At 40.5% G+C, this 15,129-nt stretch overlaps 1 protein-coding gene across 1 annotated transcript; it reads left to right on the plus strand.

Annotated features, from left to right (window-relative positions):
- The first annotated feature begins 367 nt into the window (after positions 1-367).
- NXPH3 (neurexophilin 3) lies at positions 368-12,335 on the plus strand. Its single transcript, XM_032238109.1, has 2 exons — positions 368-424; positions 11,592-12,335. Exons 1-2 carry the CDS (start codon positions 368-370, stop codon positions 12,333-12,335), a joined length of 801 nt encoding a protein of 266 aa, XP_032094000.1.
- The last annotated feature ends 2,794 nt before the right edge of the window (positions 12,336-15,129 follow it).

Below are 15,129 nucleotides of genomic sequence, written 5' to 3' on the forward strand. Positions count from 1 at the left end.
GCTGAGTTTCAAAGTTTGCAGGCACGCAAGGGTTAAGCCAGGACTCCGCTGCTCCAGCAGTGGCACCTGTCAGTGGGAGGGAAGCAGCGAGAGACTGGAGTGAGTTTTGCCCGAGTCTCCAGCAAAGCTGGAAGCAGGCAGCAGCCACATGGAGATCTCCAGCTGCAGAGGGTGAGAAGGAGGCTGCGTTTTGCCCATGCCTGGCTGGAAAGAGACTATCAAGACGAAGCCTGGAATGGGGGGATCCTAGGAGGCCAGAGGCCAGATCATCCCCCCCCCCTCTACACACACACACACCAAACAAAAACAAGGAGGCACTACAGAGCTCTCTTAGATCGCTAAGGAGGAGAGCAAAGAGGCTGAAGATATGCAGCTGACTCGGTGCTGTTTCATATTTCTTATCCAGGGGAGCATCTATCTTCTGGTGAGTGACCGAGGGGCTGGGGAAAGGGTAATGTTAGTGCTAGTGACATGGCTTTGGCAAATGTGAAGTCAAAGGGCTGCTTCTTAAACCGCCTTTTTTACATTAGTATGTCCAAGCAGTTTTCATGGTCTGCTGTCTCAATAGCACTTCTAGTTTGGCATGCGCTGCGCTCTGTTCTCCAATTGTCCTTGCACCAACTTCGCCGGGCAGGTCATTGCATCTTAGCTTTCAAAGGGACCTTCTGTTTAGGACCATCCTTTCATTCATCTTTCCATAAATGCCACCTCTTTTTCCTTTGCAATGATTCTTTGCTTGTGCTTTCAGCAGCAGTCTATTAACAGTTGCCAGGATATGTTTATTTTTGCTAGATGTATATACCACCTTTATTCCAGGAGCTTAAACGGAAGACTACATAGCATTCCTTTCCTCCAATTCTCTCTCCCCCCGCCAGCCTTGCTGGATTGGGTTGAGAGAGATACTAGTTCAGAGTCATCCACTGAACCTCCGTGGCAGTTTTGACCAGGTCTCGTCCCTCCAGATGTTGTTTAATACTTTAACCGCAGCTCCATAAGGGCACAGGTTTTGAGACAGGGAATTGGCATTTCTGCCGGAACAAACATTATTTTACAGCCCCGAATTCATAAAGAGAAAAGACTGAATCTATTGCTTTGAAAAAAAACACAACAGTTTATTGAACTGTTACAGATCTTGGATAAGTGAGTCAGGTCACAAGCTGGAAGTTGTAGAATCTTCAGTCAGTTTGTCTTTTGGAGGGGGAAAGGAGGATAAATCCATCCCTTCTCATAGCAATATCGTCTGCCCAAGCAAACTTCATCCGGCATGTTTCTCTGAAGGCACTGCTAGAAAGCCACCACCACGTACGGCAGTCTGTTTTGCCCCAGAGAAGAGGAAAAAGAAGAAGGTACGACTCGGAGAAGTGAAATAACCTCCCAAGCACAGGGGTGCAATGGGAAGCTGCTGAGCGTAGACAAATACGGATACAAAAGGCTGCCCCTCAATGAGTTTTGAGTTTCATGGAGAGATTTGAATCCAACGCCACAAACCCCTTGCTGAAATAAAAGTAAACGATACGATTGTCGGAATATATATTTCTATCTCTCCTTTGAAAATGCAAATGATTTTTCCATCTATCTTCTGTAGGAGTTGCCTTCTAAGCGGCTGCTGAAATTCACAAAATTTAATTAGCAAAGTAGGCCATAGGAACAGAACAGTTTTTCAGCACCAGTGCTGAGAAGCATTGTTTACCTATCAACAGAGAGGGAAGCATTTGCGTCAGTCAGAATGGAAAGGCACAAGCACAAAGTTAATTTTAAAATCCCCCACCACCACAATCATTCTCTGGAGTTGCGAGTTCAAGATGTGCTGTTTGATCGACAGCAGTGGATGCCTGTGATCCAAAGGGCTCGTTTCTCTGCTTGTTTTTTTTTTCCCCCTCTTCCCCTCCGGCTGTGGAGAAGGGAGAAGAAACAGGGAAATGATCCGGAGGCTTTGTAAACAGTGATTAAATGGGAGGGTAGGGCAGGAGGTATATTTTGTCTTGCATTGGCTTGATCAGCATCCCTCAAAACTACAATGACCTCTTGCCTCCCCACCTCCTCATATTGTATTTTTCAGCTCAGGAAAAAGCAGAAACCCCACAGGAACTAGGGCTCCAAGCCTCATCTCCTCTAGAAGCGGCTTGGGTTGCAGCTGAGAACAATCTCATGTTCTCTGATGGAGACGGGCACAAACAGACCAAAACTCCTCTTTGTTAAACTGCTTTCCCCTCAATTGTGGGTTGTTCCTTGCAAAAAGGAAGGGGAAAAAAACATTCTGGTCTACAGGGAAAGCAGCCTAGAGTTTTCTTTGGCAGCTGAGTGCCCTTACTCCCTGTGGATCTGGTGCAGATCCCTCTTCCTCCCAGCACTGCAGCTGGGCTGGACAGATTGGGTTTGACTGGTTGGGTTTTGTAGTTGCCTCCTGTCTGGTCAGTGGTTGCCTCTTTTCTGTCACCTTGCCTCATCCTCTTTTTAAAAAGACATCCCTTCTCTCACCAACAAACGGCTCTGTTCAAAATTTGTGCAGATGGAAATAAATTGGATTGCACCAAGGAGCAAGATTGCAATCTCTTGTCCTTCCTAAGGGGGCAAGTTGGGAGGGGCCACTTGGCAGGATTCTAGAAATTAGAAGGAGCCAGAAGAGTCTCCTGTTGCAACAGGAACAACCTTATATTGAATCAAAGCTCCAGCACTTTCAGCCAAGTATTCTCTGCTCAGAATAGCAGCAGCTCTCCCAGTTCGCAAGGGAAGCTGCCTCCTAAATATTGAATTCATCTGAATCCAGGTTGGAGATGCTTGGGATGGAACTCAGTACATTCTTAATTGCGAAGTTACATATTGTACATTTTGACTCCCAGTGTAAATGTTAGATGTGAATGTAGTGATCTCACTGACTTAAAAAATGAGGTCATTCAGCTCTTCTGGGAACATCTAGGGGACCTTCTGCCCATTCACTCATTGGGACCCTGGAGATTTGCCTTAAGATAATCACTGGGTTTTTATTTGCAAAACCTATGCACTTATCTTGAAATCCAGTGTCTCCTTAACTCAGGAGCAAGGAAAAGATGAAGCTCCTCCAACCAAACTCTTCAAAGATCTTGTTTTCAACCAGCTGTGGTCACACAAAAACAAGCTTGAAAATGGAGCGGAGAGCTCTCTTGTTTTGCAAGTCTTCAATCATTGCGTTTTAATTTAGAAGGTGCAGCAAGCTGTTTTTTGCACCAGAATGGTATTAATGATTTTAATTTAATATTACACTACTGACAGATGCATTGGTAGTATCCTTTTTATTTGAAAAAAAAATGTTGCATGAAAAGTGGTGGGGTCACTTTGTTACACTGGGCTATTTTAATGTTGCTTTGAAGTTCCAGAAGACCCAAAAATACACTGTTTTTAAATAAGCAATCACCAGGTGAGATAGCAACTACTGTCCCCATTTTCGGGATGTAGAAATGGGGGGAGTGTTAGAGGCAAACATCTAATGAATCCCCAGCAGATGGGAGTTGGTTATAATGAAGGATTTAAATTTCACCCCCACCCCGCTGTCTGCCTAGAGATAGGGCTCCATTTAACAGGTTTACCAGCTATGGAGCACCACAAGGGCTCTTGTGTCATCCTTCGTATAGATCCCCTCCTTCTAAAAACTGACTCCAGTATCCAGGTCACTATAAGATGAATATATAAACAACTTGCCTATCTCTAGACTGGAACCTGGAAACTCACTCACTGGCTCCAATGTCATAAAGATAGCCAAGTCTTATTTGGCACCCAACAGAGGCAGTCCCAGTGGCTCCCTGGGTTAATATCAGTGGAATTGCTGTTAATTCAAGCAAATGTTCAGAACCACCCAGTCTGATTGCCATCAGAGCTGAAGGTCAAGTTTTCTCACCCACAAAAAAAAAGGGTCTTACCCAGATGCTGCATGTGAGAATCCTGGGAATGTTACTGGTGGCACAGCTCATTATTTTTCTGAGTGAAACCATTCAGAGCAGCATCGTAATAACTTTCACATGTGTGCTCCAACTAAAATGATTGTGGCCTGGCTGACTTGTATGGTTGCTTAGATCAATGGTCTTAACGCCATCATGGATGAATAAAAGTTCTTCCTGATGTCAGAAAGAGGGATTTTTAAGAAAAAGCTTTTATAATGTGTGCATTTCTCTCTCCCTCTCCCTCTCCCTCTCCCCCTCTCTCTCTGGGTTCTAGGAAATAATCCATTTGTGTGTGTATGAGTGAGTGAATGAGAATTCTTGGAGGAAATCCTTTTGTAATATTCAAATAAATAGTCATCTTGAAGGATAAGCCAGTATTAACATATCAAAAAACCCATACTGAACAGAGGTTTATTTACCAAGTTAATATTTTGAACTGCTGCACTAGACTGAAGGTGTGCAGCCAGTATTCCTATCCCACCCTCAGCTATAATTCTACCATTCCTAGAAAGGGAAAACCTGCAGTCTTCTGGATGAACCATAGTTGCCAGCACTTTTCCCCAGTGGCTTTATTGACTAGACGTGCTGGGAATTGTCTTCGGTGAATGGTGGAGGGCCACAGGTTTACCACTGTTGCTGCACGCATCTCAGGCTGAGAGAAAGCCCCACCGAATTTGGTGCTATTCTCAACAGGCATGCACTGGTTTCCTGCTAAGATGGTATATACCAGCAAATATATGAATTGAAAATGATGCTTAGATCATGTGAATGAGTAATACAGCCTTCCACTTATGTTAGTCATCCTGACAACGGTGCTACAGGGTTCTGAACAGATCACCTTGCCCAGCATCTGCCCCTGTCCTCCTCTTCTCAAATATTTTTTTTAATGGTAAAAAAGAAGTTGAGCAGCTTTTAAAAGAACAATGTTTATGAAGTTCCTTGGGGGAAGCCAGCAGGTGATGGCCATATCTGGTTCAGAAAGAACAGTCCCTGATGAGATAGAAGGTAGAAATATAAACAAATAATCAAAAAGTGAAATATAGCTAAAAGTGGGTCATTAGGGTAGGCACTAGTGTACCCACTGAATTACAACTCCAGAATTCCCAGACATCAGAATAAGTCTGACAATAATGAGATAGACAAGGTCATTTAATGGATCAATGTCAGATTAAGTGTCCAATGCAGAGAATAAGAATAGATGGACAGAACTTGCAATGAACGTAGTTGAATACTTCTCCACCCACCCTTAGGATTTTTAATAGGATCGTTGCTTTTTAACTTGTTCCTAAACCATTTGGGGGTAGGAGCAATCAGGAAGATGGCCAAGTTTTCTAACAGCGTCAAGTTATTTGGAATGGTTAAAAGAAATGCAGCTTCTGAAAGGCTACGAAATGATCTCTTCAAACAACGAAAGCAGGCATTAAACTCACACATATGGCACAAGGTAAGCAACTGAAGTGGTGGACATGGAGAGAGAGAAATCCTGATTTCATTTGATAAGGTCTGGGGGGAAAATGTGATTAGCCAAGAAAGGAATCCAAAGAGTTCGGTAGAAACTTTAATTAAAATATTTACTGTAACTTGTCAAAAGAAACAGCGCTTGTTGGGGATTGTTAGGGAAGCAATTAAAAACAAAACTGCCAACATAAAAACTGTGTATAAAAATATTCTGGTTGCAGAGAAAGTGATGAAGGAATAGTTTTTTCCCCCTTCTTTCACAATTCTTGAAGCCTTAGTCATCCATTAATGCCAAATGGTGGGAGAAAAGGAAATATTTTGCACGCAGCATCATTAAGCTGTGGAATTTGCTGCCGCAAGATACAATGATGCCCACAGTTTAGTTTGGTTTGAAAGGGAGCTACAATATTAAGAGCTGGACAAGCCAAGGGACATTCTAGATCTCATTTTTTGTGTGAAAAACTGTCTAACCAGATCTAGAGAGCTGGATCCAGGAAGCTCATAAACACAACCTGAAAGGTGTCTAGACCAGCTACTATTTAAGGAACCACAGTCTCTGATTCAGAAGATCCTATGCAGGCATCGAGACTAACAGCCACAGATAGTGCATTAGGGTACATGAATTTGCTCTTCATTCTTGGTCTCATCCCCTCTTCATGCAATCTAAACAGATGGTTATCATTATATAATTATATATTGTATTATATATTGGAAACAAATTCCAAAATCAGGGTAATCTTCTCAAAAGCTATAGATAGATAGATAGATAGATAGATAGATAGATAGATAGATAGATAGATAGATAGATAGATAGATAGATAGATAATATAGATATAGATAGATAGATAGATAGATAGATAGATAGATAGATAGATAGATAGATAGATAGATAGATATAAATAGATAGATATAGATATGGGTTCCTATCCAAAATCTACCATTCCTAACAGAACAATTAACCAGTGGAACAGATTGCCTTCAGAGCTTGTGGGTGCTCCATCACTATAGGTTTTTAAGAATAGAGTGGACAACCATTTGTCGGGAATGGTATAGGGTCTTCTGCTTGAGCAGGGGGTTGGACTAGAAGATCTCCAACATTCCTTACAACTCTTTTTTCCTTATCTACTAAATACATGCCAAATAAAATATCAGGGCAACAGGTTTAGAATTTGCACATTCTAAAGCCACATGCAAAGCCTCTTTTTTTTCAGTCTCTGGCATATCTCAGTGGAAGGTGTCAGGGAGTAATAATGGTACATGGAATTTTTGCCTCACATCAAAATATACAGTCCTTGTCACTTTGTCCTACTCTAAGGTATGCTGGATGACAGTTCTCATACTTGTACAAACAAAATAATGCCCAAACTAAATAAGAATGATGGTTTTCGTGAGTTGCCAACTTCAGAAAATTTGGAATAGTCATTATGGGGTTGGTGGAGATGTAGTCTGGCCATCTATCAAGCAGATTGCTCTTATGTCCTTATCCTGAATACTAATGGAAAATAGGGGGAGGGGGCAACAGCTGGTAGCTACATTTCTTTATCCCTACAATATATCACTTCTGGAAAAAGGCCTTTTGGTGAAATCAACTTTTAAGCATTCATCATAGTATTATTGCTTCTATAATTATAGTTATTTCACTGATGGTTTTAAGACTAAGGATGTGTACAGGCTGCCTCTGGGCAGTCTTACCATAAACAGATGTTTGTTTTATAGCATTTCTGTTGTTGATATGGTCTGTCAAACTGTAACCAACTTCTAGTGATTCCATAAATAAAAACTCTCCAAACTGTTCTCTCTCACGCTACTTTAGGCAATTCTTATGGCTGTATTCCTGTAGTTTCCACTATTTTGTGTATCCACTTTATGCGCTGTGGGATCTTCCTCCTCCTCCTCCTCCTCCTCATTTCCACCTAGCCCAGCATTATCATATTTTCCATTGATGAATCAGCTTATGTTATGTGTCTAAAGAAAAATAACTATTATATCGCATTTCTAGGCTGCTCCAATCCTGCTAGGCTGCTCCAAGTTAATGAGGTAGAAATTCAAAAATGTCACTGGACCATTGAAAGTGCTGGATCTAGGTTGATGGGCATGATCTGGGATTAGCTTCAAGCAGGAAAAACTTTAAATTGGCATTGCAAAAGCATTTATTTTAACAATATATGTCAATAGCAAAAGTCATGAACCAACCATTTGCTGAATGTCTTTGGCTACAATTCTCATAAGCTTGACAGTTGATTGGCGACTTTGAGGAGAACATGCATCCTGATTCATCCATGGGGAGGTAGGGCTTGCTTTGGGAACCTCAGGGAAATATTAGTATCCCTTTTTTCCCTTTATTAAATGGTGTGATTTCCTTCTTTTTGTATGAGATGCATTACATTGTAATAAAAGGTGGTCTCTGCTAAAAAAATGGCTTATGGAATAGTGAAACAGTTTTCTGAATTGTTTTTGTTTATTTATAATGGTTGCACAATTTCACCATATTAAACTTTTTGTCTGCAGTTGTTACATTATGCTCATTTTACTTTTGTTCACTGTGTTTTTAATTAATTGCTTTCTGTTTTAATTTCTCAAGTGCTCTTTCTTTTGATGGAAATGTGGGATACAAATCTGATCAATGAAATTTCCTGTTGGAGAAAGAGGAGGCTCTGACTAAACAGCCTTGCTTCTCTTTAAGCTTCCCCAGGCGACCCCCGAAGTAGAGAGGCTGTGGGTTCCTCCTAAACAGAGAGGCTGTGGGTTCCTCCTAAACAGCCCCGGAATGAGGCTATGTTGCAGGAAATTCATTGAATACCCCAAACCTGCAGCAACTGATTCCTTGTTTGTCCTGAGCTCTGCTAGATAGCATGGAGAAACCAATACCTGCCTACTTATATGCACAAATAGGCATGGATTAGGAAGTCAATAGTTTTATGTTTTTTTAAGACACTCCACCTCCTAAAACCCTTGGGGTACCTAGCCAATCGAGTTGTACTGAAAGAATCACAGATCATGTTAAAATTGGACAAGAGGAAAGAATCAACATTTTGCAACTATCAGTCTGTACCATTCATTTTAGTATTTCTTCCATTTTCTTCCATTTGAAGTTGATAATATCCAGACGCTTACCTATTATTTTCTTTGCTCATAGCTTTCAACCACTCGCTGGGTCAGTACACCAGTTGAAAGGCCACTCAGCTAAATGCCTGGATTAAGTAAATGTTAGCATGTTTAAGGCAAACCCTCAGGAATGGAACTTCCTTCCAGAGCAAGGCTTCTCAACTTTGGCCACTTTAAGATGTCCTATATCTTAAAATTGCCGAGGTTGAGAACCCCTTGAGAAAGTTATATGAAGAAAGAGTTTGTCCTTCCTAAAAAGGGAAGGGAGGAACAAAGGGAGGGAGGGAACAGCATGCTAGTTCCTATGAATTGACTTTCCTTTTTTATGCACTATTTTAATCCTACCTGATGCCTTCCTCTGGTAGCTCTTAGGACAGTCATGTTGAACCTTTTTTGGCTCCCGTGCCAAAAGTGGGGGGAGCACAGGGGGGGTCGTGTGCGGGCATGACCGTCCCTGCTATGGGGGGTTTAATGCTATGTGAGCAACCCTCCCCGTACGCATGTACGCCCAACCAGTGACCACTCCACCCTGCTTTTGGTGCGGTTTTTTCACTCTCCCCAGACTCCAGAGGCTTTCTAGGAGCCTGGGGTGTGTGTGTGAAAACAGCTCCCTCATTCTCCCGGATGCCCTCCAGAGACCTCAGGAGCTTCCCTGAAGGCTTTGGAGGGCAAAAAACAGACCTATGGACAAATCAGAAGTATGTTCCTGAATTTCCGGTTTGCCCCTAGGGTGGGTTTTTGCGCTCCGGAGTGCCTTGCGTGCCCTAACAAATGGCTCTGCGTGCCATAGGTTCACCATCACAGTCTTAGGATATGATTTTTTTCTCATTTCCTCCTGAAATCAGAGAGGAAGGTGGGTGCAGAAAGAAAAGAGAGGATGGATGGATGGTGTTACAATCTTGAAGGAGGAAATAAAATGGTAGAAATCTCCCAAAGATTTGGAAGTTTTTGCATCAAAATTCTGAATTCTGAGTTGGTTAAAAATGGGTTAAAAAACATCTAGGGGGATGAATTTGGATCTGTAGGATCTATAATTCCACTTCCTTATAGAATCACAATTTGTGAAGGATTCCCAACTAGTTTTGGGGTTTATATGCAGTAAAACATTTTCTTGAATCAACAGGGGGGGAGTAAAGGCAGGGGAAAGTGTGTGTATGTGGGGGTTCTTTTCCTTTTCTTTTTTTAATCTTAATTCAGAAATTCCAGTTCTAATTTCCAACACTGAAACTCTTCAAAAGTATACACAGGATTTGTGCTGCTTGTTTGTTTTCATTTTATTGTTCCTTATGCATGCAGTTTTATTCTAGGTGTGGCATCACTTAGAATTAAGGCATCATGAGGAACTATGGTTTATGGTTCAAGAATAACCCTTGCTTTTCTCCTTAGTCCATATCTCTTTTCTCCCTTCTTCACATTTTCTGTAAAAAAAATAATAATTCTGTGGCTTTTGATTCTATTTTCATTAATTGGTTTTGTGATCCTGCCAAACCATGGTTGATTTTCACTTTTGTTTGCTTACAAAAGCAATTTTCCCACTGTAGTTCAATGAAATTATTATCCTTCAAATAATTTTAATTAATTATTTTTTTATTTATTTAATGGGCTTCTAGGGCTGCTCAACTCAAACAATCGTTTTTGATAGCAATATTACAGTATACTCTTTCCTTCTTTAATGCTTGATTGTTTATTTGATTTAAATCCTCCAGAAGCTGACGGTTGTGTACACTGTACTCCTACTTCAGTTTGTCTGGAAATAATACTGTGAGTTTTCATGTCTGGGTGTCGTGAAGAGGGGTGAATTTGGATCTATGGCAGTGTTTCTCAACCTTGGCAACTTGAAGATGTCCGGACTTCAACTCCCAGAATTCCCCAGCCAGCATTCACTGGCTGAGGAATTCTGGGAGTTGAAGTCCAGACATCTTCAAGTTGCCAAGGTTGAGAAACACTGATCTATGGAATCTAATGTTCTACTTCCCTATAAAGTATGGGAAGGACCTAGAACAGTTTTGTGGTTTATATGTGCTAAAGTGTTTCCCTGAATCAGGGATAGAGTCATGAAAGAGAAAAGTAGGGTGTGTGTGTGGGGGGGGTCCTAATTCAATAATTACATAATTTCCAAATTCAGTTTAATATCTTAATCATTGAACTGTATTTTCTTGGAATAAATGACACACACACGCACACACAATTGAGGATTAACTGGGTTTAAGTTTATCATGATAAACTACAGTTTAGTGCATGTTTAAAATATGTCTTCTCTCTTCTCCTACTCTTTTAAACTGAATTTTGGAACTTTTCCCCATTCATTGTTTGCCTTTTTTTCTTCGTATCCAGGCATAACAAAACCCAAAGTCATACAACTCATCTATTATTTTATGTCTAATTTTGGACGTCTCTCCATTTGGGAACCATATTTGGGGTAGAAACCTTTTTGTCAAGCACTAAATCTATTCATGGCATTATGTAATAAAAACCCAAATTTAGCACAGATGGAAGTTTAAAAGATCATTGCCCGCATAGGAGCAGGTCTTTCATTTTTCCAGGGCACTGGGCTTTTAGCTTGCTATAAAAGCCAATTTTTTCCCTGAAATTAAAAGGTTTATAAATATATAGAAACTACTTATAGGCTACTAATATATCACATTACACTACAATTTGAGAGGGGGAAATCAATAATCACAATGCCTTGATCTGCTTGTAATACTAAATCTTAACTGATAAAATCATACATATGAGAGACTAAAAACATTTAACCACATTATTTTGTGAATATCAAGTTTTAGACAATAGTCAGAATTTTCATAGTTATCCTGCACAAGTTCTCTCCATTTAGGGGCCAGATTATATACAAATATAATATGTGTACAAATACAATATGTCATACAAATAAAATTCTATCTAACAGTCTGTATTCTCTGTCAATAATCATGTTGACTAAGTTTTCTAGGAGCTGTAGATACAACTGATCTGAAGGACAACGTGCTGGGAAAGTGTTTTGCCATGGTTCTAACTATTAGTCATGGAATTGGAAGGTGGAATTAAAATCACGGACTCCAGCTGCCTCCTAAAGGAAAAACAGATAATGAGGTCCTGCTGTCCTCTTGTTCCATATAGGTAATCTGTGGCCAAGATGAGGCAACAGAAGAGGAAGAAGAAGAAAATGGAAAATCCTCCAAAACTCAACAAAGACCCCGAGTGCAAAAGAAAAAAGGCCAAGTCTCCTTAAAGTCCTCTGTAACCCCATCTTACTTCCAGAATACAACTCTCTTAGAATTGGCCGCCAGTAATGCACCAGAATTTTGGAATATCCTAGATAGCTTGTCCAAGCAGGGAAAAGGCAAACAACCTCGTGGAAGAAGAGATTCCCTGACCAACCCTAGTCAGTTCAAGAAAATATTTGGGTGGGGTGATTTCTACTCCAACATCAAGACAGTAAAACTCAACCTCCTAATTACAGGCAAAGTGGTTGATCATGGGAATGGCACAGTCAATGTGTTCTTTCGGCATAACTCCACTGGCCATGGGAACATCTCAGTCAGCTTGGTGCCACCAAACAAAGCAGTTGAGTTTGATCTTGAGCAACAAATCTTCATAGAGGCAAAAGAATCAAAGATCTTCAACTGCCGGGTGGAATCTGAGAAGGTGAGCAAAGCGAAGAAGACTACCCTGTGCACTTATGACCCTTCTAAAACCTGCTTCCTGAACCACACACAGAGCCAGGTCTCCTGGGTTTGCTCCAAGCCATTCAAAGTTATCTGTATCTACATAACCTTCTACAGCATAGATTACAGACTTGTGCAAAAAGTGTGTCCTGACTACAACTACCACAACAATGTTCCTTATTACCCCTCTGGGTGATGACATACCTCTTTTGAATTTAAAGCAACCCATGTCTCAAATATCACTTCATTGGGGACTGGGGAAGGAAAATAGACTTTGAAAAGATTGAACCATGTTTCACCAACGCCAGGCATACACCCGGCTTCTACTAAGAGACATTGAGTTTGGAGAAGAGATTGAGAGGACATATCATCGTTGGAACACTTTACTCTTTCATGTATACATTTAGCCAAAATATTTAAGTGCTTATGGTGGAAAGCCCAAACTGCACTTTCATTTCATCATTGCTATTTAACAAGTGATGTAATCCATCAGGGGTACTACTATTGAGGTTTGTATCTGTCAACAGCGACATTTGGGGGAAGCAATCTGTAGGAGGTCATGCATCAAAAATGCATAAAACTCAAACAAACAGTGGTCATGGTCAGAGTCAAAAGTGAAAGAGGCCATATTTTGCCTTTTGACATGTCTTTTTGTTGTCGCTTTTTCTAGCTTCCCTTTGCTTCTTTCTCAGTATCCCCATGACTGATGCTAAGAGAGAATATTCTTGCCTAAAATTATGCTTTGGAATCATTCATAAAAATTAGATGAAGTTAGATGTTTCTTGACTGTGCCATGTTGTTCACCCAAAGGTTAACTTTATGAATGGGTGTTGTTTAACACTTTTTCCAGTAACAGGGACACGCTTGGGTCACATGAAGTATATCAGGGTTCCAGATGGGAGAGATCCAATGGCACCTTGGTAGAAATACACTTTTTTTAATCCCATCCACTTCCTTGCCTGAGCATTTCACCATCTCATTCATCCTCTTGCATTTTATCCAGTTTAATATCTCTAAGTTTAATTTTAACTCACTAAAAATTAATAGCAAGTAAGAGGAGCTGAATAAAAAAGGCTTGGAAGGCTGTATTGGGGTATCTGTATCCGAGTTTTCAGATGGCACACTACAGTCTAAGGAGTATTTTTCATTCCTTGGGATTGATCTGTCTTATTTCCCTTTTTGCCACTCTTAAAAGCAGCCAAAAAGCAGCTATATGCTTTTTGGCTATGTATATTCGTAGATTATCACGGGTGTAGGTATGTTGGTCTTGTTGTATTCAGGTCTTTTCCCGTGTAAGATTGAGATTGTCTTGGCAATGTTTCGGCAAAGTCCCACTCGCCATCACCTTGCCGAAATGTCAATCTCAATCTTACATGGGAAAAGACCCAAATACAAGACCAGCACACACACACACACACACACACACACACACACACACACACACACACAGAGTGTATGTGCATGTGTGTGTATATATATATCCAGATCCAGATCCAGATCCAGATCCAGATTCTAATTGCAGTCTTACGGGTCAGTTTTCCTTGAATAGAGTACAAATATAGTTTATATGATGTGACGATATCTCTACAAAACACCGAGGATTTGGGTCAGATAGTGCCAGAGAAAATGAAAGTTATCCAAATGGAATTATCATCATGTTGTCCCTTTGATTTAAATTAATCTTAATGGTTTTTTTTAAAAAAAAAATATTAAAACAGATTTGGCCAGAATCTGCAGAAATAAATTGGGAAGAATTAGATTGGGGGTCATAGCAAGAAGCAGTAAATATGACTTGAAGATGGAGAAACTTTTTCAATCATCTACATCTACTTAGTCTTGAGCCCCCTGAAATGTTGAAGCTTGTATTTGCTTCTTGATGATTAGATTTTTGCCAGCATTGGATATTGCTACTTTAGGGGGTGGGGGGAACCATGCCTTTTCAATTATATTCTCTCCTAATATTTGAGACAGTGAGGGGGGTTGAAACACTGTTTAGTCAAGGAAGTAGAAGGACAAGGCACATCCTCGCATTACTGGACAAGGGAAGATTGATTCAAATCTGGGTGAAACTGTCTCAGGGGAGAGATAACTTGCTTGCTAGGAATTGTGAAATTAGTGCTTGGCTGCAGCCTTGCAGAGTTCACACCACTTCTCTAAGGCAGAAAATGTCATATTGGAAGAGACAGGTAGATCTTCAATTCAAGGAATTCGGAAAATGGTCCTGCGAATATACCCCTCGGTGGGATTTAAGCACTGCAGAAAGATATTATTTACTATTACAAGATTATGAGAAAACATGACAGATGCTTTAGAAATGGCTTTCCCCGATCCAATATTGTCGGAATGTGTTGGACTACCGGAGTTATCCTCATCTGCATTGGACCAGGTTGAAGAATCCTATTCTAAAGGCTACTCTAAAGGATGAGTTAATCATTTGGTTCCAGCTGTAAATGCTTTTAGAATGTTGAAAGATATAGGGACACATAGAGGAAGATCCCCATATATTTTTAATAGTGTTTTTCCCTTGAGGTGTGAAAAGGGGATGGAGAAAGATATACTATGCGCAACATCTGCATTGACAACCATTTCCACCTCACTGATTAACCATTCATATATTTTAGATTCTGGCTTAATCGTCTTTGGAGAGTCTCCATTTAGCAGGAAATAGGCACAAATTTGCATGCTTGGGAGCCTTGTGCTGAGTAAAACTTGCCCCCCTATCTTTTTACCCTGAATGCACCACTACTCGTCTATAAAAGAGATTTAACAAACCTCCTGCAGAGCTTTTGGTCTTGGATGGCTACATATTTTCTATCTGTAGCTTTAGCATTCTGAGAAGAGAGAAATAACAAAAGAAAGCATAGGAAAAGAAAAGCACAGCCCACCTTGTTCTAATGCCCTGTCCAAACAACCCTTTTTAAAAATGACTTAATTGATGATCATCAATATATAGTATGTATGAAAGTACCACGTGGCGCTATTCAAATTCA

This window comes from Thamnophis elegans, chromosome Z (genome assembly GCF_009769535.1).
Source record: "Thamnophis elegans isolate rThaEle1 chromosome Z, rThaEle1.pri, whole genome shotgun sequence".
NCBI lineage: Eukaryota > Metazoa > Chordata > Lepidosauria > Squamata > Colubridae > Thamnophis > Thamnophis elegans.